Source organism: Megascapheus bottae, chromosome 14 (genome assembly GCF_031878675.1).
Source record: "Megascapheus bottae isolate mThoBot1 chromosome 14, mThoBot2.hap1, whole genome shotgun sequence".
Lineage (NCBI taxonomy): Eukaryota > Metazoa > Chordata > Mammalia > Rodentia > Geomyidae > Megascapheus > Megascapheus bottae.
The window spans coordinates 9,023,004-9,046,134 of NC_143522.1; the positions used below are offsets into that span (position 1 = coordinate 9,023,004).

At 42.4% G+C, this 23,131-nt stretch overlaps 1 protein-coding gene across 4 annotated transcripts in view; it reads right to left on the reverse strand.

Moving 5' to 3' along the window:
• Slc8a3 (solute carrier family 8 member A3) overlaps window positions 1-23,131 on the reverse strand; it is a 136,365-nt gene that overhangs the window by 11,478 nt on the left and 101,756 nt on the right. For 2 of the 4 annotated variants that reach the window (XM_090344379.1, XM_090344378.1), the window contains exons 3-4: window positions 5,087-5,190; window positions 218-235 (exon numbers count right to left, since the gene is read on the reverse strand). In XM_090344379.1, the coding sequence (XP_090200505.1) occupies window positions 218-235; window positions 5,087-5,190 (122 nt within the window). The remainder of the gene's footprint in view (window positions 1-217; window positions 236-5,086; window positions 5,191-23,131) is intronic. The other 2 variants (XM_090344381.1, XM_090344380.1) reach the window with 1 other exon arrangement.

Sequence of the window (23,131 nt, forward strand, 5' to 3'; positions counted from 1 at the left end):
TGCAGGTATCCATATCCACAGATAGAAATGATGCTCAAAAACAATGGTGTACTTCCTTACAATTACTTCACATGGGAGACAAGTCTCCCGGTCCTTAGGAGAACTTGTCAGGCTAACTAGAGCCTGCCATTCTGATGAAGCAAATCCACGACCATTGATCTGAAACCACAGAATAGCCTTGGCAAGACATAGAAAAGAGGAGAAAGATACCTCTTACCTGGTGATAACAGGAGCGCTGTTTGTAAGTAGACACCAGACAAGGGGAAGAAAGAAAAGGAAAAAGCATTAAGGTTCTATCTTGAAAGTCTTCCCAGGCTTTGTTCGGGCCCGGTAAGGAAAGCAGCGAGCGTAGTAGGTGAGAGCTCAGGAATACATGCACAAGGCAGCCTTGAGCATGCGCAGCAATCGCAGCAGCAAGAGGTGTGGGTAGCTGGAAAGGCTGCAGAGCAGTTACGAGAGAGTTAGACCCACACTGCCCTGCAACCTGAAAGGTAGGAAATGGAGAAGGGAGGATAGGGAGACCAGGTGAGTGGGACATAGACTGACTTGTAAACCACTGGATAAAGGAGTGAGAATCCAGTTATCATGAACACAGTGTAGATCACAACCCTGATGGATTAAGCTGGTTCATCAGTGGTTACATATGACCATAGGGTTTGAATGGGAGCTTGGGGCTCTAGATGTTTGAGTGGGAGCTAAGAGTATCAGAGTGATGCAGTAGCTCAGACTCCTATCTCTAGCCTCACAATCAGATCATGCCACATTTCCCAGTGCTCACAACAGTTTTCATGGCTACAAATGGCATCTTAGCTACCGTGTTGGCCAAAATTGGATTCATCTTTTAAAAAATGACGACGTGAAAAGGTAAATCCCATAAAATGCTTTCCTAGAAATGGTTTGTCTTGTTTTTTTTTTTTTAAATAGCTATATCCTGGAGGTCAGAGCCATGGACACGTCCCATTCTGTACCACTTACAACTAGCGAAGTCCCTGCACCTTGTGGTACTCTACAAGGCTAGTTGTTTTCTGTCTATTTTGGCAATTGCCTTTGCCATAGATCTTATCTAGGATCCTATATCTCTAGGCATGGTTTTTTTTTGTTGTTTCAGAAAGAGAAGGCAAAGGTTCAGATAGCCTGAAACAGAGAGACTATCATACCAAGAATTACATGTACATGGGAGGTTCCCATATGGATTGAGAAACTGAGTCAAAGACATATCCAGGCTGTCCCAAGTCATCAGATTTGTACTTAGGCTTCAAGGCTCTGAAATTAAAAACAACAAACAAAACTTGCGACACAACGTGTTTCATCTTGGTGGTATTGGAGTGCATTCCTTAAGCCTTAGCACTTGTCAGATAAAAATAGGGAAACATTCTGTCACTACCCTGGCAACTAATAGAGATGGATGAAAAAGCAATACGTGTGTATGTGTGTGGGTAATCTGTCTATTGTTACTTCCAGTCACCTCTACAAATGCAGCTCAGACCTGGGATCCATCATTCCCTATTGATAGTCACCAAAGACTTAGACTCTGCCTGGCATATAATCAGGAGAATGACAGTTGACTTTTCTCATCTACATCAAGGAAGCAAAGGCTAATGGATCTCCCTCACTACATTGAGATGATTTTCCAAAGGAGATGATTTATTCTGATTCTTCCATGGGTCTGCATGGAAGAAATTGCTCCTGGCCCTCAAGAAGCACAGAAGGCCGGAGACTTTCACACCTTTACTGTGCTCAGGTAGGTCGTGTCTCTGTGAATCTTCCCACTGAGTACTCACAGACCTGTCTGTGAGATCCCGGTAGGCCCATTTTGAGTGACACAATGCCTCCAGGGTGTTTTTCTTGCTGCTGCTGCTGATAGTGAGAAAAACTAGAGCTGAACTTTCCCCTGTACTGATCTCCAGGGTCGAGTGAGAGTCATTTATTTCTGCCTAGACACTCCAGGGACAAGTAGGAAAGAATAGAGCTCTGTGAATCATTAGAAGCATTTGGGGGCACTTCTCAAGGTGAGTCCCTGGATATGGAAAGAAGAGTTAAAAACAGGCTTCATTATCGCAGGGCAGCGTTTTCCTTTCCTGTCTGATACTTCCAGAGACAAAGCTCAGGCCCAACAGCCTTGATGGTATGTGGCACTCTCAGAAATTTACATTCAGACTCTAGGACCTACTCCACTCAAAGGCTATGGTGTTTCCCTCACCCCAGATTGTCTTGAGCTTTTAATAATACACCTGAAATCTGTTTTGTTTACCCAGCATAGAGTCTCTTATTTCAAATCTGGTATTTTTTTTCAAGAATGCAATTGTAATTTTGATCATGCAGAGACCACATCATTCTGAATGCCTAAGACGCTCCTATGTAGCAGTGATAATGAAAAGCAATTTCCACTGTGCCATCTCTCACTCTGAGAGCATCAGGGAATTCTGCAAATCAATAATGGTTTTCATTTGATTCTGAGTCTAGACAATCAGGGTTTATGACCTTTCACCCTATGGTCCCATGTCAGTATCTGAGAAGAACTGGAGAATCTGAAAATTACCCCCTAGATTATAGAGCAGGAGACTGGGTGAGTGAAAGCTTTCTTATTGGCAGCTTCCATCTGGGCATCTTCCATATGAGCTTGCTGAAGTCTTTGTCTTCTTACCTATTCCATTCCCTGGATTGGAACTCCACTGGGAGTCTTCTGCAATCTCCTTGGACTGAGAATCCAGCACAAACAGGAAGGTATCCTCAAATGGGGAGTAACGACAGACATTTGCATTTAATCAGGTTTCTTTCCTTTCTTTTACTTATTTTTTTCTTTTTTCCTTGAGCTGGTCCTGGGGCTTGAACTCAGGGCCTGGAGATTTTTTTGCTCAAGGCTAACACTCATCCAGTTGAGCCATAGTTCTACTTTTGGCTTTTTGATGGTTAACTGAAGATAAAAAATCTCATGGACTTTCCTACCCATGCTAGCTTCAAACTGTGATCCTCACACTCCAGCCTCCTGAGTAGTTAGGATTACAGGCATGAGCCACTTGCATCTAGCAAAGTCAAGTTTTTTGAAGAGCATAAGGCTCACTTTAGGCCATTCTATGTCTTGCAATTAGGAGGAGATTTTAATAGCCTCTTTGTTGGTAGAATAAAGACATACATGGACCTCTAATTCTTCCTCCTGTTTGGAGTCTCTGCCATCCTTCCAGCTCCTTACACTGCCTTTCACAATGCTTTCATTTGCACCTAAGTAGTTGGGAATGGTAGAAATTGGTGACAGTAGTCTCCAACAGCTGTTGTGGTAGCTTATAATTCCAACCAATTCTGAAGATGCAGAATACATGCACAACAGAGGTGGGAATGAAGTAGGGCAGGTATGGAGGAAACTTCTATTGGCTGCAATACAATGTGAGAAGCAACAATGTGAGCGACCTTCTTCTGGCATTCTCCAGTAGTCAGGTTGATGGCAACATCTCTTTTGGTGAAGAAGAATGTGGACAATGCAGATGGAGAGGAATTCTCCCCCTAGAGCATGTGCAGATGTGTCCAAACCAGCAGTACAGAAAATACCCATAGACAGAACCCAGCGGAGGAGGAGGATGGACAATCAAGTCTGAGAGACCCGTAAAGGAGCTCTGGAGATGTTGTTGCTGAATCTCTTCCCTTGTTGGCTTTCCACTGCTCCCTGTCATGTGACTATGAAGTAGTTGCAGGCTGATCACTCATTTTGGGCAAACAAGTGGATTTCATTGCTCCATTCTTTGCAAGTGTGTCTCTCCGGAAGGAAAACCTGATGGTCTTCCCCAAAGGCATTCTTACTCATTCCCATATCTATTCCTCTAGCCCTTTCACACTCGTGGCTGTCAATCATTTTCTTTGAGAAGAAATAGAAAATCTTTCCTTATATCCTTATATCTACCCTGGTTGCAACATCACCAGCATTTTAGGGATGAATCTATGGCAGATATTGAGATGAACCCAATGGGATGAACCCATGGCAGGTAGTGAGGGAAGAAGAGGAGGGGCCACTGCTCTGGTATGCCATTCTATAGTATCTTGGAATATGAGCAATAGCCTCACTTGCAGATGCCAAACAAAGGCGGGTGGTCCATGGACTATCTATCAGCCATCTTCAAGAGCTGTCTCTCCAGGATCAGCAGCACCAACCCACTACTTCAGAGCTCCTTCCCTTGGCAATTTCCTTCCTCCTGCAGACTTTCTGATGTAGAGGTGGCATTAGCCTAAACTGATCTGAATAGGGACTACCAAAAAATGGTAGGAGAGGGTGGATAAGGTGCCAGGTAGAGGAAGAATGGTTCAGGATTTCTGGCTTCAGGACTGCCTCAGGAGCCAGCTCTGATGCTCTCAGAAGCCACGGACTCTGACACTTGGTGTTAACATCTCACACCATCGTCTACTCAACACTCAGCTGGGAAATAACTACATAGTGCACTTACCTCCATGAAGGGCAGCGGGCCTATAAGGCTACTCTGTAAGCAAATAGCCTGCCAAGCATTCAGGTTGAGGAATGCAGCAGAAAACAGGCAGAGCATCATGACACTAGAGGCCCCCAACCCCACCCCGGCCCTCCCTTCCCATAGTGAGTCTCTGCTGGAAGAGTGAGGGTAGCAGGATAAGGGCAGGGCAGAGGCACAGACATGCAAGAGGTCATGTTTCTTTCTTGTATTTTCTCCTCCCCAGCCACCAAGGACATTTTACAGTTACAGGCTACACAGTATGGGGGTGGTGGGTTGGGAAAACTGTGGCAATTGGGTAACTGCATAATTGTAGCATTCGACAGGAAGTAACTCATTAGGAAAATGGAGAGTTGAGGCTGCAATGTTGTCCAGAAGGCGGGAAAGGAGGAATTTAGAAATAAATTATGACTAAGAAGGCAGAGATGACACCGAAACAGGGTGAGAGCGAGAATACAGGAGGGAAAAATATATTTTAAAAAGTCTATTCGTTGAAAGGAGAAAAGGAAGAAAAGGGAAGGGGAGGGAGAGAAAAAAATAGAGTTGCCTTTGCTTTTTATAAAATTTGTTTTCCAGTTTCCTTAAGGTTTTTTCTTTCTTTTTTTTTGTTATTGTTTTGTTTTGAAAGAATCTCACACCTGATATTCCACGTTCCATCCATTTCGGTTCACCAAGGGCAATGAAGAAATTCTCTTGCCTTTCGTATTCCTCCTCATCTACTATTTTAACCCTTATGGTTTTCCTGTAGGGACAACAAGAGAGAGAGAATGTGTCGACTGGGTGGGCAGGTTGATGGACGGTCTGGAGCGCAGCCTTTACAATCACCCCATCACTCGGCACATGCAACCCCGTCCCAGCACCGTGCTCTTTGACAGGACTATGGTGGATTCTGTTGTTCTCATACTTTAAAAAAATGGCCTTAGCTTTTCTTATCTCCTTGGTCACAATTCTTAGGAGTGAGAGGGAAAGGGAACCAGGATCCAAGGACAGGTTGGCAAAGGAAAGGAGGACAGGAAGGTAATAAAGGCAGATCTGGCTGATTGGGTGATGGTGGGGAGGAGTTGTTTTAGATCCTGCCAAGGTTAGTAGGGAATGAGTTGGGCAGCACATTCCATTGGGTGTCACATGGTAACAGTGGCATTTCTTTGGCCAACAGGTAAACAACCTGCTCACTAGAAATGACCTAGAGCCTTTCCACAACAAATATATCCATGGAATCCAAAATGGTGCCCTTTCTTTGTGTCTGTGCCCACTTCTCACATAAGCCTTGGAAAGCTTTCAAAGGAAAATAGTTATGAGGAAGGAAAATGAGAAAAAGAGAGGGGGTGGGGTGGAGAGAGGCAAATTCTATTACCTTGCTCATTTTTTATCTCCTAGTGAGTAGTAGGGACCAAAGTAAGTAGGATACAGGAATCCCTTACCCAGCCAATCCTTGTGAGAAAGGGATGCTATATCCCTATGTTAACCTCCTACATGCTGATTAATCTTAAGGGGTTGGAAGTTTCTTCTCATCTCTTTGTATCATAATGTAGCATAGAGTCTCTTATAAATAATGCACCACAGAATACTTTTTGAAAGGCACTCCCCTCCAACAACTGGCTTGAGACTGCGATGTGAGCCTGGTTCTTTTGTGTGGCTTCTAGTCCCTCACGGAGCTCCAGTGGAAGCAAGCAGGTCCATTCATGAGTCAGCTAGCATTGGCATTCTGTTTATTTTGGGGGTGACAGCAAAGGAACAGAAGAGGGCCTGAGCTCTAAATGCTGTCAAAGGGCAAAGAGTGAATGAATGAATGAATGAATGATGGCCTATGTATATTCAGATACTCTGAGATTCTTATGATATTAGGGAAACATGCTTTGCTTTGCTTCTAGCAATGTAGCAAACTGATCTGAACTGCTTTGTTGTGCACAAGATTGTGGTACATTTTGAGCGTGTGTGTGTGTGTGTGTGTGTGTGTGTGTGTGTGTGTGTGTGTGATTTTGGTCACTTTTTGCATCCTTTGGGGAATATTTTTCCATATCCTCTCAGTGGATAAGGGAGAAGAACACTGACAGTTGACACATTCGTGAGGAAATTTGTCTTTTGGTCGTAGATTTGTGACCATGGGCTGTGTACAAGGTGTGGGCCTGCTTCTGCAGCAGGGACTATAGTGAGCGATGGGGAATGAGGCTCCATACCCATCGTTCTGGCCTAGAGGGATATGAGGGCAGCTGGGCCAACCAACTGGCAGCTCCCTCTCCTCAGGATGGTCTATCCAGTGTCTAGGAACAAATTCCCCAATTTGCACAGTGGAGACTTTGGGATAAGCGAGGTCACTTAACTCTGAAGTGACTTTTCACTCTGAAAAATGCCGTATACTTGCAGGGGAAGCCTCCTCTCAGACTGGACTTCTCTCTGTCAGTAACTTTTTCTATCTCTCTGTTGCTTACCCCTAGCAGCTCTTAAAAGGGAAAGCAGAGTAAGGCAGGCAGGTCTTTGACTAACATCTGGAATGTAACCCTGTACTTTCAGCTCTGAGAAGGTCAGGGAAAGAAATAAGCCTTGATATTAGGATTGTGACAGATAAGATAGCTCCAAAGGGCTATTTTGGGCAGTAGGATGAACCACAATCCACATACATTGATTCTCCAACTTCCTGGACCAATAAGATTAGCCTTAAGAATAGCTGCTCTGTGGGAATCTGTGCTGAAAGCCTGTTTCCTCCTCATGCTATCTCTTGCCTGGTGATCTTTCCTCTGCACTAAGACATCCAGGAGAAGCTGGAGGCGCTGTCTCTCTCTCCCTCTCTCTCTCTCTCTCTCTCTCTCTCTCTCTCTCTCTCTCTCTCTCTCTCTCTCTCTCTCTCTCTCTCTCTCTCTCATTTTTTATTCCAGAAACATTTTGATTGGTTCATGAGCATTCTTCAACATTTTGATTGATTCTTGACCAGTCCTCTTATAGTTACCATGTGACAGGTTGGCTGGTGTTAGGACAGATTGAGGAGCACAGAGAGGAGAAGGGAGAGGGAGAAGTGAAAACCAGTGAGAAGGAGAGACAAGGGAATCAATCAATCAATCAGAAAGGTGGAAAGCAAGAGGAAGAGATTTTGATAAAGGAAGAAACGGAAGAGAAAAGAAGGATGTTAATGTTAGTGTGGAGGACAGGGTACTACACCTTTCTGAAAACTCATATCCACCATGCGGGGGCCCATCATCTCAATGAAGTAATTCTTGTTTTTCTCATACGCCTCATCACCAATTACCTTGATGGGAATTGTTTTGCTGTGGATGGAAAAAATAAGTATCATAAACAAAGAGCAGAGTGGGGGTGAGCCAGCCAGGAGAAGAAACAGGAACAGAAAAACGAATAAACAAAAAACAACAACCAATAAAAAGTCCAAGTCTCCCCTCACATCACAGGAGTATGGAGGAGGGTGGCTGCCCCACACCCCTCTTTTCAGCCTCTACTGGCTCTTCTTCTAGGACTTCATGTGGCTTGATGGCACACCATACCTGAAAGCTGGAGAGAAATTGGGCTATACAAATAAAGGCTCTAGGTTCTAGTTCTGTATATGCTTTGTGATCTTGGACAAACAATTTCACAAGCAGAACAAATAATGCTTGCACCATCCCAGGACAATCAAATAAATAAAACACAATCCTCCTCTTTTCTGGAGATATGTTCTAAGAGCTTTGTGGACACTAAAACCATAGACAGTACTGAGCCTGGTATATACTATGATTCTCCACTCCCATACATACCTATGTATGTACAATAAGAGATTAACAACACATAATAATAAAATAGAACAATTATAACAATCTGCTGTGATAATAGACATTTACAATTCACACATAGTTTATTTCTGGAGTTTTCCATTTAGTATTTCCTGACTATGGATATTGTAGTGAGCTGAAAGTGTCCATTCCCCATTTTAATATTATAATTACTAGTGCATATTAATTGTACATATTAATGGGTCTTACTGTGACATTTCCATACATGAGTATCCTGTGCTTTGGTAATATCTGCATTTCCCAGGCAATTCCTTTTACCTTCTCCTCCCTGCCTCTCCCTAGAGTCCCCTCTAAAACTGTTCATGGAGAGGATTACTATATAGAGATAAAGGTTTAGGCAATGAGCCTGGCTTCTTTATGCCTCTTGTTGTTTGGATAAGAAAAAGCGTCTTAAAAAATTACAAAATCAGCTGATGTTGACTTGGATGCTTATGTTATAGTAAGATCAGGAATGAAGGTGTAAAAAGGCTGTGGAATCTTCTCCAGAAATATCATTTTGTCCTTTCTGTATGCCAGTAACAATCTCCAGAACCAAAAGGGCTCAATTCCTGGAGCAGAAACAGAAGGCAACAAACAAACAAAAAAACCCCTCAGACACACACAATTCACAGGAAACCTCAAAGATACAATCTCTAAACACGTGTCTGCAGCTGTCTGCTTGCCATAGAGTTGCACTGGTGAGAACATGTTCTCACTCATCTAAGCCCTACAATAATGTGTACAAGTAATGGCTTTGTATGTTTAAAAATACTGTTTGGTAAATACACCCTTCTTCCTGTTGTTTGTTCTTATTCCTCCTCCTCCTCCTTCTCCTCCTCCCTTTCTCCATCCTCAGATGCTTTGAAAACAGATAGAGTTGGGCCTCTCTGCAGATGCTGCTGAGGAGCGCTTGCTGCCAAGTGCAGCATGGCTGATAGAGTGGCTTAGAGCTGTGGGGAGGAAGAGCTTCCCCGGGATCCCTGGTCTACGTCCATGCACATCTCCACTTCCCACCTGCCAGGAGGCCCCATCTTTGCCTATACACATCTTCAGGGGTTTTGTTTTGCTTTGTTTGTTTGTTTTTTGCCAGTCCTGGAGCTGGACTCTGGGCTTGGACATGCACTCTACTACTTGAGCCACAGCACCACTTCCAGCTTTTTTTTTTCCTATGATTAATTGGAGATAAGAGTCTCAAGCACTTTGCTGTCTGGGCTGGCTTTGAACTACGATCCTCAGATCTCAGCTTCCTGAATAGTTAGGATTCTAGATGATAACCATTGGCACCCGGCTTAGCTCTTTTTTTTTTTTTTTTGGAATATACACTCTAATTTAGGATGACCTCTCTGCTCTCCTGAACTCCTGCAAGTCACACCCAGCGCTAGGGCGAGGTGGTTACAGTGCCTCTGCAGTTTACTCTGAAGAGCTCACAGAACCAGGCCTGGTTCCATGGCTCCTAAAATGAATGAAATACGGTTCGTAATACCTGCACCAACTGCTTCTAAGGACCAAGACTATAAATCATCATCCCTCTATCTCCAGCTCAGTCATTGAAAAACCTGGCTAGCCCCCACTGAAGGTAGGTCTGGGCAACTTCTGAAAGCCAGTGCACTGAAGCCTTCCTTCCTGGAGAGGGTGGGGGAGTCTGGTGACTTGTGTTTGAAATCTCTCCTTGGTCTCCACACTGTCTGTGTGGCCATGGGGTTCACAAAAATCTTCCCAGCCTCATGCATAAAATGGGACAATAACAGGACCTCTCAGTGTGCTTAAAGGAGATACATGCTTTCCACACATGAGAAGCACTTGGTGAGATGTGTGTTTTCTTTACTGAGTGTTGAATAAATAGCCACTATTATTATTGAGTGTAATAATGACCTCAGTGTGGCCATTATAGAGTAATATGGAAGGGACTCTTATCATCTCTAGCTATTAAATCAGAAAATAAAGGGAAATCAATAAATAGTACAGGGAAATAGAAGTCAGGTCAAAGAGGGTTAGGAAAAAAACAGGATGCTTGTTTCCCAAGGGGGTTATTAGAGGGTCTCAGAGGGCTAAAAAGAGCAGTGAAGGGCACCCTCACTTCTCTCAAAATTCAGCCTCTGCATCTGTCAGTGATGAGCTGGGTAGGACCCGTGCTTGCTTTGATGTTTAGTGACCAGAGATGCCATTAGTTGTATCTTAGATGTGTCTTAGTTGAGCTGAAGAGAAGTGAGGACAGGCAGTAAGTAAAACAGCAAGAGGAATTCAAGTTGCCTGGTCGGGAAGCAATGTCTGGAGGGTGGGGGTGAGAGGAAAGGAGGGCGGGGTTCCCCAGCTGAGATCATTTACGGAGAAGGATGGAGGTGCTACCAAGTCTGGAGGCTAGAGAATTCCTTTCCAGCTTTTGAAAGCTGAGAAATTTCCCACTTTTCAATTCACAAACAAGGCCACAGAACATTTAAATTTAGAAGAGCCACCAGTCAGTTTTGAGTTCTCTTTCCAAACCTATTCCTCAAACTGTTTCCCATTTTAGTTGATGGATACCAAATGACCAAGCCCCAAACCCGAGATCACTCTTAGATTCCCTCATTTCTTCACCTTTCTGCCCCAGCCCCTGCCCTGCCGCTAACACCCTGACCACTGCTTTTCCCTCAAGACCAAAGTACCGCCTCGTGCAGCTTCCTGAGGCTTCCCTGTCGCTGCCTTCACTCCCTTCTTTTAGCCCCTTTTCCACATTACAGTCAGTGTCATGGATTAAAAGTGCAGTCCAGTCAGGCATGGTATGGCTTGCCTGTAATCTCAGCACTCAGGAGCTAAGGAAGTTGTATGAAACGTTTGAGCCCAGCCTTGACTATAGAGAGAGATTCTTTGTCCCTCAAAAAAAAAATACAATTCAGGTTCTGTCATACCTGTGTAGTTGGAATAAGTGAGAAGCCTTTACCATGGCCCAGAGGAGTTTGCAGGAGCCTTGTATATTAACTTCAGATCTTACACATCACCTACTCTTCTTTCTGTCTTCCAGACCCACTGGTCTCCCTCCATCTCAAATCAGGTTCTTTCCCACTCATTCTTCTCCTTACTGTTCCCTTTGTCTGCAACAATCTTCACGCAGACCTTATCCTTTAGGTCTCCTCCCCATCACCTCTTGGGGAAGCCTTCCCTGAATACCTGAGACCATGATCTTCCCCACCCCACGGTCCTGCACATTTCTCTGTACCTTTCAATGCACAGATCACAGCCTGAAGTGTTAGTTACTTGTTTACTAGCTGTCTGTCTTGTGTAAGGTCCATGGGACGGGAATCAGGGAGCTTGTCTTTCAGAGTATATTAAAAACCTAGCAGAAACTCCTTTGAATCTTGTTCTCTTTTAGTGAGAAAATTCAAGTTTGTGTTTAAAAAAACAATAAGGGCTATTTACCAGGATGTCAGTAGCTTATGCCTGAAATCCCTTGCTACTTAGGAGGCTGAGATACCAGGACTGCAGTTTGAAACCAGCCCGGCAGAAAAGTCCATGGAGACTCTTACCTCCAGTTACCCAGCAAAAGGCTGGAAGTAGAGATATGGAGATCAAGTGGTGGAGAACCGGCCTAGAGCAGAAAGTGAAGTGAGAGCATGAGGCTGAGTTCAACCCAGTACTGGCAAACATAAGTAAATAAATCAGTAAAAGAATAGTCAGTACACTACAGTTATCAAGAGAGAATGACATTGCATGTAATTGGAGTGCTTGTTTTCAACATGACCTTGCTCATATTTGGATAACAAAGAAAGCAGAGAATCATAACATCGGTGGTTCTTCCTAGTGCAAGTTGGGGCTTTAAGCTTTTGAGGTACAAAAATGTGTCTTAAAATGAAAGTAAAATTTGTTTAGCTAGTGAATGTGACTATGTTTTTTATATAGTGAGTCTAATGTGATATTAATCAACTTGGTAGTTATTTTATTAAATGACAAAACAGATAACTATTAAAACTATAAACACTGGGGGAGGGAACTGGGGACAAAAATATGAGAAGGGGTAGCAATGATTGTAATTAATTCTATTAATTACAATAAAAAATCTTGTAGCAAATAAAAAACTATAAGCATTACACTGAAACCAAACAGACTCCTGGTAAAAATAACTGGGCTCTTGATTTAGATCATATGGACGCAGAGAAATAAATGTATATAAAAATGTAGCTGAGGTTATTCATTCCACTTTTAAAGTATGATTCTGTGACTCGACATAAACAAAGCTGTACAATTTAGTTTATGAAAGCAACACCTGAGCTGTTCCAAAAATATATGTATCAACAGTGATAAATATTGTAGATTAATGTATATACATATGTCCAATATATATACATGCACACTATTTTCTTATGTCATCTATGACATTTTTATCTGTATATTTTTTCAATGTGATTGTTTTTAACATGATGAAAGTTATAAGTATATTTTGTTTTGTGTCTCCTCTGTGTATTTTTTCACTTATCAAGAATGCTGCATCACCAATGTTTCTAAGACTGAGTCTCTCCTAATGGCCTCTCTGTGACCAGTGTTCACCTGCAGGACTTCATGTATGTTACACTTGTATGTCATGTTTTAATTCCCAAGAAGATTGTATGTAGATTTATATTATCTTTATTTAAAGACATCATTAATTGCAATAAGGTATTTTTAGTCTTCCTCATTATAAAATATAGCTCTTTATGTGAAGTTTTAAGTAGGAAAATTTAATTTGAAATTATTTTGCCACTATATCATTTTACTCTTTGAAATTTATTTTTTAATAAAAGACAAATTAAATAATGATTATAAGAAAAAAACCTAGCAGAAGAGCCAGGCAGAGTGCTGTACACTTACAATTCCAGCATCCTGGAGGCTGTGACTTCCAGGGCCAGCCTGGGCTATGCAATTAAATTCTGTCTCATATAACAAACAACAACAACCACAAAAACCTTAGGGGAAGAAAATACACTGCTCCTGTCAGCCAGGGGCAAGAGATTGGCGTCAAAGCCTAACATTTCAGCTGAAGGCTGGGGAAATTGGGTGAATTTTGACATTACACTTTGAAAGAGGTATTGTAGGACTCCAGCATGGGTGTAAGGAGAGGTACAAAGACTACAATTTCTGATTGACTTCTTCATATCTATACAGTGTTTATCTTGTTTCTGGGCATGGTTCTAGATAATTTACTTATTAAGTTCATAATTAAAAAGACTAACTAAGTTAGTCCTCTGAACAAACCTATGAGGAAGGCACAAGCCTGGTAAATTGCTATTCTCTCTTCATATGCTTTCTTATTTAATTTTCAATATCACCTATGAGGTAGGTGCTATTTTCATCTCCCTTCTTAGGGATGAAGTTCTGTGGGGCCAGAGAAGTTCAGAGTTGTACTTACTCAAAACAGGCTTTGGAGGAAAAAAGGCTTAGAAAAAAGATGATTATAGGGGAGTGAGAAAGATCTACCATCTTTTAAAAGACAGGAAGGGTATGGCAGGAAGAATTTGAGATGCTGAGATGCTGTCTAAATCCTTGTAACCTGCAAACATGCTGAGATGAATCCCATAGGTTTACATAGGCTGGCAAGTGACATGGCTCGGAAAAATGAAAACAGGGACATTATCCAGGTGACTGTGATTGAATTACAGAAACTAAGAAAATGGGGAAGCCAGAAGGAGGTAAAGCAGGAGGGGATCCAACATGATGCTTTCAGTTTGAAGATGGGAAGGCATTCTGCTAAAAGAAACACAGGCAGCCCCCCCAAGGCCCCTATACACCCTGTGCCAAGAGTGATCTCAGATGACCACCATCAATGAGATGGAATCAGACCCATAGCCATTAGCAACTGGGCTCCACCAACACCAATTGAAAGATCCCTCAATCCTATGAATCTCCACATTAAGATTTCAGCTTGACCAACACTTTGGTTTCAATCCTGGGAGACCTTGATTTGAGATCTAATTGGACTCCTTGGTACAGAACTGTGTGACAGCCTTGGATATTGCCTTAAGCCTCTAACTTCCTGGAGATTTGTTACTCAGCCACAGACAACCAATAGGACAAGCTTAGTTATTTTATGGAGGCAAGAAGTGAGCCAGATGATCTCTTGGAACCATCTTGCCTCGTCTGCTCTGTAATCAGAATACTTTGTCCTGACAGAATGGCTCTTCGTGAAAAGTAGAACAAGGATTTTAGTCCTGAAGATACATAGCATGGCAAGAATAGTGTTCTGGCTTTTGGCTTCTGTGGCATGGTGCCATGATGCAGGGTTTGGTGTAGAGAGCATGGGCTGGATTTTAGCTATCACTTGAGGTGCTTACGCAATGCACAATTTCCACCACTGTATGCAACAGTTTTGATAGGCACACTGTTAATTGCTTCATTGTTCTAATGTTGTCTCTACTGACACTTAGGACTTAACTGTGAGACAAAACCATAAATGCACTCCCACAGTGCTGGGAACTTGATACTCCTCTGCTCTAGGATGTCTGCTTTCAAACTGGGCACCAAAGCCCACGACTGACTGACAGCTCTGCTCTCCTAAAAGTCTGCTTTCTGGGCTGGAGCTGTAGCTCAGTGCTACAGCATATGCACAGCATGCTGAAGGCCCTTTGTTTGATTCCCATCACCAAAACGTAGCAGTAAGCCAGGTGTGGTGGCTGACACCTGTAATCTTAGCTACTCAGGAGGCTGAGATCTGAGGATGGAGGCTCAAAGCCAGCCCAGGCACTAAAGAATGTGAGATTCTTATCTTCAATTAATCACTAGAAAGCAGGAAGTGGGGCTGTGGCTTCAGGAATAGGGTGCTAGCCTAGAGCCTTGAGTTCAGGAGCTCAGGGACAGTGCCCAGGCACAGAGTTCAATCCCCATGACCAACCAAAGAAAAAAGTAGCAATAAACTTTGTGTGTGCGCGCGCGCGCGCGCGCGTGTGTGTGTGTGTGTGTTGCCTCTGACTATACGGAAAAGGGTATGAGCTGTAGCTGTGTGATTATAGGTGTAGGCTTCAGATGTGGTCAGATGAAAGGGGGTGCCTCCACCCCAAAAGGGCCACTCACTCTATCCCTCAAATGTCAAGATGATATGAGGAAATTAATTTCTTTTTTTTTTTTTTTTTGCCAGTCCTGGGCTTGAGCTCAGGGCCTGAGCACTGTCCTTGGACTTTCTCAAGGCTAGGGCTCTACCACTTGAACCTCAGCACCACTTCTGGCTTTTTTCTATGTATGTGGTACCGAGGAATCGAACCCGGGTCTTCGTGCATGCTAGGCAAGCACTTTAACCACTAGGCCAAACTCCCGGCCCGATATGAGGAAATTTCTAACTTAGATTTTTTCTGTCTTTCCATTTCCTTACAAATGCAGCAGTGTCATTCTTTCTGACAGCAGCATAGAATTCCACTGTGTATAAATACCACATCTTGTCCATCCACTCATCAACTGAGGGACATCTGCATTGGTTCCATATCTTTGCTATGGTAAATAGTGCTGCAATGAACACCATTGTGATAGTGGAGTTAGTATGTCCTTGTTTCTGGACGATTGGGTAAATGCCAAGTAGTGGAATTGCTGGGTCATAGGGGAGCTCTATGTTTAGTCTTTTGAGGAACTGCCACATTGCTTTCCATAGTGGTTGAACGAGTTTGCACTCCCACCAACAGTGTAGTAGTGATCCCTCCTGGCCACATCCCCTCCAGCATCTGTTGTTAGTAGATTTCTTGATCATGGCCATTCTAAATGGAGTGAGGTGGAATCTTAGAGTTGTTTTGATTTGCATTTCTTTTATGGCCAGAGATGTTGAGCATTTCTTCCTGTGTCTAGGAACATAGGCTCAATGGTTTCCTTTATTTGTCATAACCAGTAGAAACCTTGGGCTCTCCTAGCAGAGATTTACAATAGAACACAATCTAGATACATAAGGCCATATAGTATGACGCTAAATGAAAGGACCTCCAGAATATAGAGACAAAAGCCATATATTGAGTGATTGTTGTCCTTAATATACTATGTTATCTCATCTCTTTTGCTGTCCCTTGGTTATCTCATATTGTTACAGTATTTCACTTTGTTATCTGATATATTGGATATATGCATATTTGGTTATTTGAAATCGGATAGGGAAGGGGGGAAAACAAGATGAGAGGGGCAGGGGTGGGGGAAGGGAAATGGGGACTAAGACATGAGAAAGGGTATCAATGTATGTGAAGTAATACACCTTCTATCTGGTGAATATAATGTAACCCTTCTATTAATTATAATAAAATCTATGGGGAAAAAAGCACAGCAAAAAAAAGAAATTTCTAACTTAGAAAAGATGCATTTTTCTTTTTGAAGACTGTCATGCCTTGCAGGAGAGCTATATTGGGTAGAATAGATTTTCAATCATATTCTTTTTATCCTTTCATTCCTTTCTTAGAAGGTAAAGACTTAACTTTTCACTCAGAATTTAGAAACTCTCTGTCATTTCCAACCACCCATCCATCCATACATTCATCCATCCCTGCAAATTGTCCAACAAACTACACTCCAGTTATCCTTGTTATATTCCAAATACATTATCTTTCTCCCTCCCTCCTTCCTTCCTTCCTTGCTTTCTTCCTTCCATCCTTCTTTCTTTCTTTGCTTCCTTGCTTCTTTCCTTCCTTTAGCCATCAATCCATGTACCTATTCATCCATTCCTTTCATTCAATGAATACTTATTAAGTACCTAATATGTGCGAGGCATAATTATAAAACAAAAAGGAATAGTTCCTGCTCTTAAAGAGTCTTCTGTGTTATGGGAAGGCAGATATTTAATCACGTAATTATTGTGAAGTCTGGTAAGTATGATGGTGGAACAAAAGCAGGGCTGGGGAAGTACTTGGCCCAGAATAATGAGATCCATAAAGCTTTTCCAGAGGAAAGAATATTTAACCAGGGTACTGAATGATGAGTTCAACTGGTCTGCCCATGAGAAAGAGGGTCCTCCAGTGAGAGAGACGGCATGTGTTTGCTGGGAAGCACAAACATGGTGGCTTCTGGGGGTGATGGGTTTAATTTGGCTACATCATCATGAATATAAGCCATCCTGGGGAGTCTGGGATGTCTACTCTGCTTTCCTCATAGCCAGATCCCCTTGCTTCATTAGGATAGAGTCAAAATACTATGCTGGTCTGGGGTGGTGGGTGGCAAGGGGAGCAGAGGAATGATGCTCCTTCCTACACACAAAGATTAGGCTCAACTTCTTACATGTATTGCCTGATGCATGTCCTGGTGGTGTAATTATCTTTCCTTTAGAGCTAAGTATTTCACGAGCTCAGAATGTCTTTTCTCCATCGTCTTCATTTTCTTTTCAGTGCTTATTTCAGCTCTGGGCATGGAGCTCTGAAATGCCTACATAGCCTCTGATTCTTTCATTCATCGACTTCTTACCCACACATTGTTTGCTTTACTGTTTCCTGTAGTGGAGGAAGGGTATTATACACACAGAAAATATTCCTTCAGAGACTTGAGTACAATTCAGTTACAGTTAGTATATGTTGGGCCCTGAATTTGATCCTCAGGCCACCCTTTTATTGCTCCCCTTTGCTTGCTAATGTGACATTTCCATGAGGGGGGGGGGGAGAGGGGGAAGGAATGTGAACTTTTAAGAAAATGAGTGTCTCTATGGAGGGAATTCACATTCCTAAGGCAATTCAAACAAGTCTTGAGTATACAACTAACCTAAAGAAGGCCCCAAGTTTGTGTGTATTTCTTTCAGCTTCCTAGCAAAGACTTTTTTTTTTAGACAAGGGTGTATGTATGTGTGTATGCATGCACACATGGGGAAAGCAGTTCTCACCTTTGCCTCATATTCCTGATTGTCTACATGCTTGTGAATGGGTTGGGAGGGGTAAGAATTAGGAACATTCTATCATGATTAGAAGGAGAATTGGGCCTTCTTGAAGGCATGAACTGAAATAAAATGTCCAGTCTCCTTACCAGTGAGTCTACACATGCTCAAATATGCCCTGATTCACCCAGGCAAATGGGGAGGGGAAAGACAGAAAGATCCATAGCCCCCAATCTCTCTCTTCTAAGTCAAAAAGGAAAAGAAATAAAGGCATCAGTGGTATAGGAATAAATGGCCACTGTGCCCTGAAATGGATAAATCTGCTTCCTGGAAAGGCAATGGGAATAATCTATAAAATAATTTATTTAACAGTGTGTCTGCTCCCAGCAGTGAAGGGAACAAGTGACTGGTTAGCTGATTCATGGCTTTGGAGATGTTAAATTTCTCTTTTTGGCTTTCTCTACTGGGGATCTCATTTTTAAAGCATGATTTTGATCCACACAGAAAAGAGGGGTTTGCATCGCACAGACAGGAAATTTCAGACTCAAGATAAAGCTTCTAGTATTTAGGAAAACAGAAGAGCTCTCTCCACAGGACCTAAGTCAAAGTAAATAAAAATCTCCATGTCTTCCACCTTCAATACCTGTCTAGTTGAGTATTTACAAAACTCCTATTTCTGCTGGGTAATTTCTAGAGATCCCAGTAAATAGCAAATCCAAGAAAGACTATTGGGCAGAAGAAATCATTCAATTAAAGATGTAACTGTATGGAATATTAGGTGATTCTATAGACATTTTCTTTTGATTGGTCATGGGGCTTGAACTCTGGGCCTGGGTATTGTCCCTGAGCTCTTCAGCTCAAGGCTATTGCTCTATCATTTGAGCCACAGTGCCACTTCAGGTTTTCTGGTGGTTAACTGGAGATCAGAGTCTCATAGACTTTCATGCCCGGGCTGGCTTTGAACTGTGTGATCCTCAGATCTCAGCCTCCTGCGTAACTAGGATTACAGGCGTGAGCCGCCGACACCTGGCTAGAAATTTTCTTGACTGAACTTAGGATCAAACAAAGCAGCACTACAGCATTGCACAGCATCTCTAGGCTCCACACACACAGGCCCATGAGAGTGCGTGGGGCAGTGCCATCAGTGGCCGGGAGGAAAGCCTGGAACAAAGATCCCCTGCCAGCCACTGTGGTTGTGTTGCATTGTGGGTCCTCAAGGAGTTGTCAGATATTTCTACCTGTGGACCTTCTATATGATCTGTTTCCTCTTTGAGGTCTCTTCTCTTTTTCTCCTAGTCAAATGGTGGATTTAGTTTGGCCCCATCTAGGGACAAAAATGGAGCTCATAAACAATAAAGGTTTGGTCCTAGTGTCACAGGGTTGCAGGCTGAGGGCCTACTCCTAGTCCCATTTTAGCTAAACAAGCGATGTAGCAGTTGTTCCCTTGAGACACTAAGATAGTGCTAGTTTTAGCAAGTCTACTGATTGTGGACGGGGTACAAGAGGGAAAATTCTGGGGACATACAGCCTAAAAGCAGAAGCTAAGATTTTCACAAGGGTGAAGAGTGAAAATCTTATTTTCCTTACATTTAAAGATTGAAAGTTCTTCTGGTTGCTCACACAGAAGCTGATGTGTCAAGACTAGACAGGAATAGATCCAGAACAAGGATGAGGATGAGCTAGTGAGGCACGTGTGTAAAAGGCAAGAGAACACCAGAGAACTCAGCGCTCATGCTCAGAGGTGTCTTAGAGGTTTAACAAATCAGAACCAATGGAAAGAAGGCTCACACGCCAGTGCTAATCCCTAAGTCTTTCAGAATCAGGCCTCTGTCTCAGCTTTACAGCCTCTCCCACCATGGCTGCCTCCATTTTCCACTGGCTTCTCTTCCTTACTAGAGTAAGCACCAGCTCTCTGCAGATTGTCTAGTTCTCGTGTGTCTGCCCACGATGTGTCTGTCATAGGCTAGATTTCCAGTGGGCTCTCTGTCTGTCGACATTAAGGAGGGAATGGTTGAAGGGTAGAATGGTTTTGAATGTGATTTAGACAGTGGCCCGTTCTCTGTGGCTCCTTGCACTTGTCAGGAAGTCGAAGGCTCAGTAAACCCAGAATACCCAGTTCCTGATTCAGCAGATCTCCCTGAGAATGTGCATTTCAAACAAGTCCCTGGCTGCTGTTATGGACTGTACACCCCGCTGACCCTGCTGCTCATCATACCTGCAAAACTCAACCCTGTGCGTCTCCCAAAGCACTGTGGACCACTCTCACTCCATCCACCTGCCCTAATTTGCCTTCTTCCTTTCTGCCCAAGTACAAAGACCTCATTTCTATTTCGGGGCCTTTGTACTAGCTGTCTCTTTTACGTGGAATTTGCCTCTTCTGCCAAACATCCATACCATTAGTTTCTTTGGAAATGTCTCAGTTTCCATGCTGCTTCCTTGCATACCCAATCGAAATGGCTCTCCAGCAATTCTTCTATATACCATCATCCTGTTCCATTTTCAACCTTATCTGTTTATCTTTTTAAAAATACATTTTTACTGGTATTGTAAAGGTGATGTACAGAGAGGGGTTACAGTTACATAACTCAGATGATGAGTGCATTTCTTATTGGACAATGTCCCATGCTCTCTCCTAGTTTTTCCCTCTTGTCCCCATCCATAAAATGTGCAGTTCATTTTGCACACAGTGTCTGGTGAGTATCACTGCTGTGTTTGTTCGCTCTTTGTCAGTTCACCTTTTCTGCAAGCCAGGAAATGATAAATTATACAGGTCTTTAGACAGTCACACAGTGAGATCAAAAGAGAAGGTTCATAGAAGTGGAACACAAAGCCTCCATCGCTATGTGCATATGATCACATAAAATAGCTTAGGAAATGAACTCCAAGAAATGGAAACAAGAGCTTTTGTTATTGTTGTTGCTGTATGTGTTGTCTTTTCCTTTCATCTGTTTATCTTGTGTACACTCTGCTTCTTCTACCAGAATAAAAGTTCTACCAAGAGCAGAAACCTTGGCTGTCTCATTTGCCATCTACTGGTACATAGACAGAAGCCATCATATATATATATATATATATATATATATATATATATATATATATATATATATAGTGTTTTGTTTTGTTTTGTGGTGCCAGTCCTGGGCTTGAGCTCAGGGCCTGAGCACTGTCCTTGGGCTTTCTCAAGGCTAGTGCTCTACCACCTGAGCCTCAGCACCACTTCCGGCTTTTTTCTATGTATGTGGTACCAAGGAATTGCACCCCGGTCTTCATGCATGCTAGGCAAGCACTCTACCACTAGGCCATACTCCCGGCCCCATCATATATTTGTTGAATGAATGAATTACCTGTGAATACTAATAAGTAGTGGAGATAGAATTTGAGTCTAGGACTATCTCTTAAGAACCATTCTTAACAGTTACCATGTGGTTATGAGAAGGGAAGTTGAGGCAGCACTCTTAGCTATCTCCCTAACTCCATTCTTACATACACTACACCACTGAGAGCACCGATATTAAAACTACTCTTACAAAAAAGTAGTCTTTCCTTTCTGCAGCAAGTCTAAACTCCTCTTCCTGGACTTCAAAACTGCACAAAAGGAGTTACCTTGGCTTGAATCCTGGCTCTGCTGTCATCTCAATTGCTTGGTAATGACTTTAGTTCAGCATACCCTCCATTGTTCTTTCCTGATAACCACAAAAGTAAGTATCTGCTTCATTGTTTGGGCGAACCTTAGGTTAAGAGATCTCTGTGTACAGTTCTTAAAGAGATCTTTGTGTGAAGTTCTTAAAGCTTTAGGACTGCAAATAAATTACTCAATAAGGTTATCTATGGGCCTCAGTTTCCTCATCTGAAGATGAAGGTAATAAGACCTGCTTCATGGGATTTTTGAAAGGATCAGATGAGATAACAAAAGGATTGTTTACAATATAGTAACTGCCAATGAATAAGCAGACATAAATGTCATCATCACATTGGATTGTACTTTCTTTAAGCAACCAGTAGAGGCCTATTCTTTCTCTAGTTCCAGGACAGGGTTAGAAGAGGTGGGAAAACTGGTAGTTTCTTACAAGTGCTGGTCTGATCTGAAGGAGAATATCTTAGATAAGGGAATATGCCCAGGAAGTCTTCCACATCATACATGCTACTTACAAGACACTGTGTGGAAAATGAACTAGATATCTTGTGGGTGGAGACAGGAAAAAAAAACTGGAAGAGAGTGACAGAGGAGAGACATGATTCAAAAAGAATTTTACTTATTATTCATTCTCTGATTCACATAACTATAACCCCTCTATATATCAACTCTGTATAGCAATAAATAAAAAATAAATGTAAGAAAGAATTACAAATAAAAGAATATGCCCTGAAAGGTCTTCAACATCATTTTTCATTGTCATATCATTGATTATTGGCCTTACCTTTCTTAAGAAGTCAGTTTGGAAATAAGGCCTATGGTTTTCTGTACCTCCCTCTCCCTGCCCTAAATATTAGATTATCTTTCTAAGGGATTATAGAAATCCTTTCTCCATTATCCAACCCTGCCCCTATGTTATGTTGCAGAGGCATCCCCTTTGTGTATCCACATCCTGTTGGTCAGAAATAGGCCTTAAAGGGTGATTTTTATATTAATGGAAGTATAGTATGTGATAACTAATGGTTTAGTTCATTTTTTTTTCAGACATGGGGCTTGAACTGGGGGCTGGGTGCTGTCCTCTGAGCTCCCTTCACTCAAGACTAGCCCTCTACCACTTTGAACCACAGTGCCATTTCCAGGTTTTTGGTAGCTAATTGGAGATAAGAGTCTCACAGTTTTTCCTGCCAGGGCTGGCTTGGAACTGCTATCCTCAGATCTCAGCTTCCTGAGTAGCTAGGATTACAGATATGAGCCATTTGTGTCTGGCTTTAATTAGTATTTTTTTGAGGGCTTCTCAGCCTTGGATAAGGAGTTTTTCATGAATAGCCAATGCATTTAATTCTTATTTTCTTTTTTAAATTTATTTTTAATTAATTTTTTTTAGATAGCATCTTGCTATATAGCCCAGTCTGCCCTCAAACTTCTGATCCTCTTGCCTCTTTCTCCAAGTGCTGGGATTATAAGCATGTGCATTCTTCCTGCTCCAAAGATATCTAACTTCATAGTGTGAATGTTATGATCTCAAGTTCTC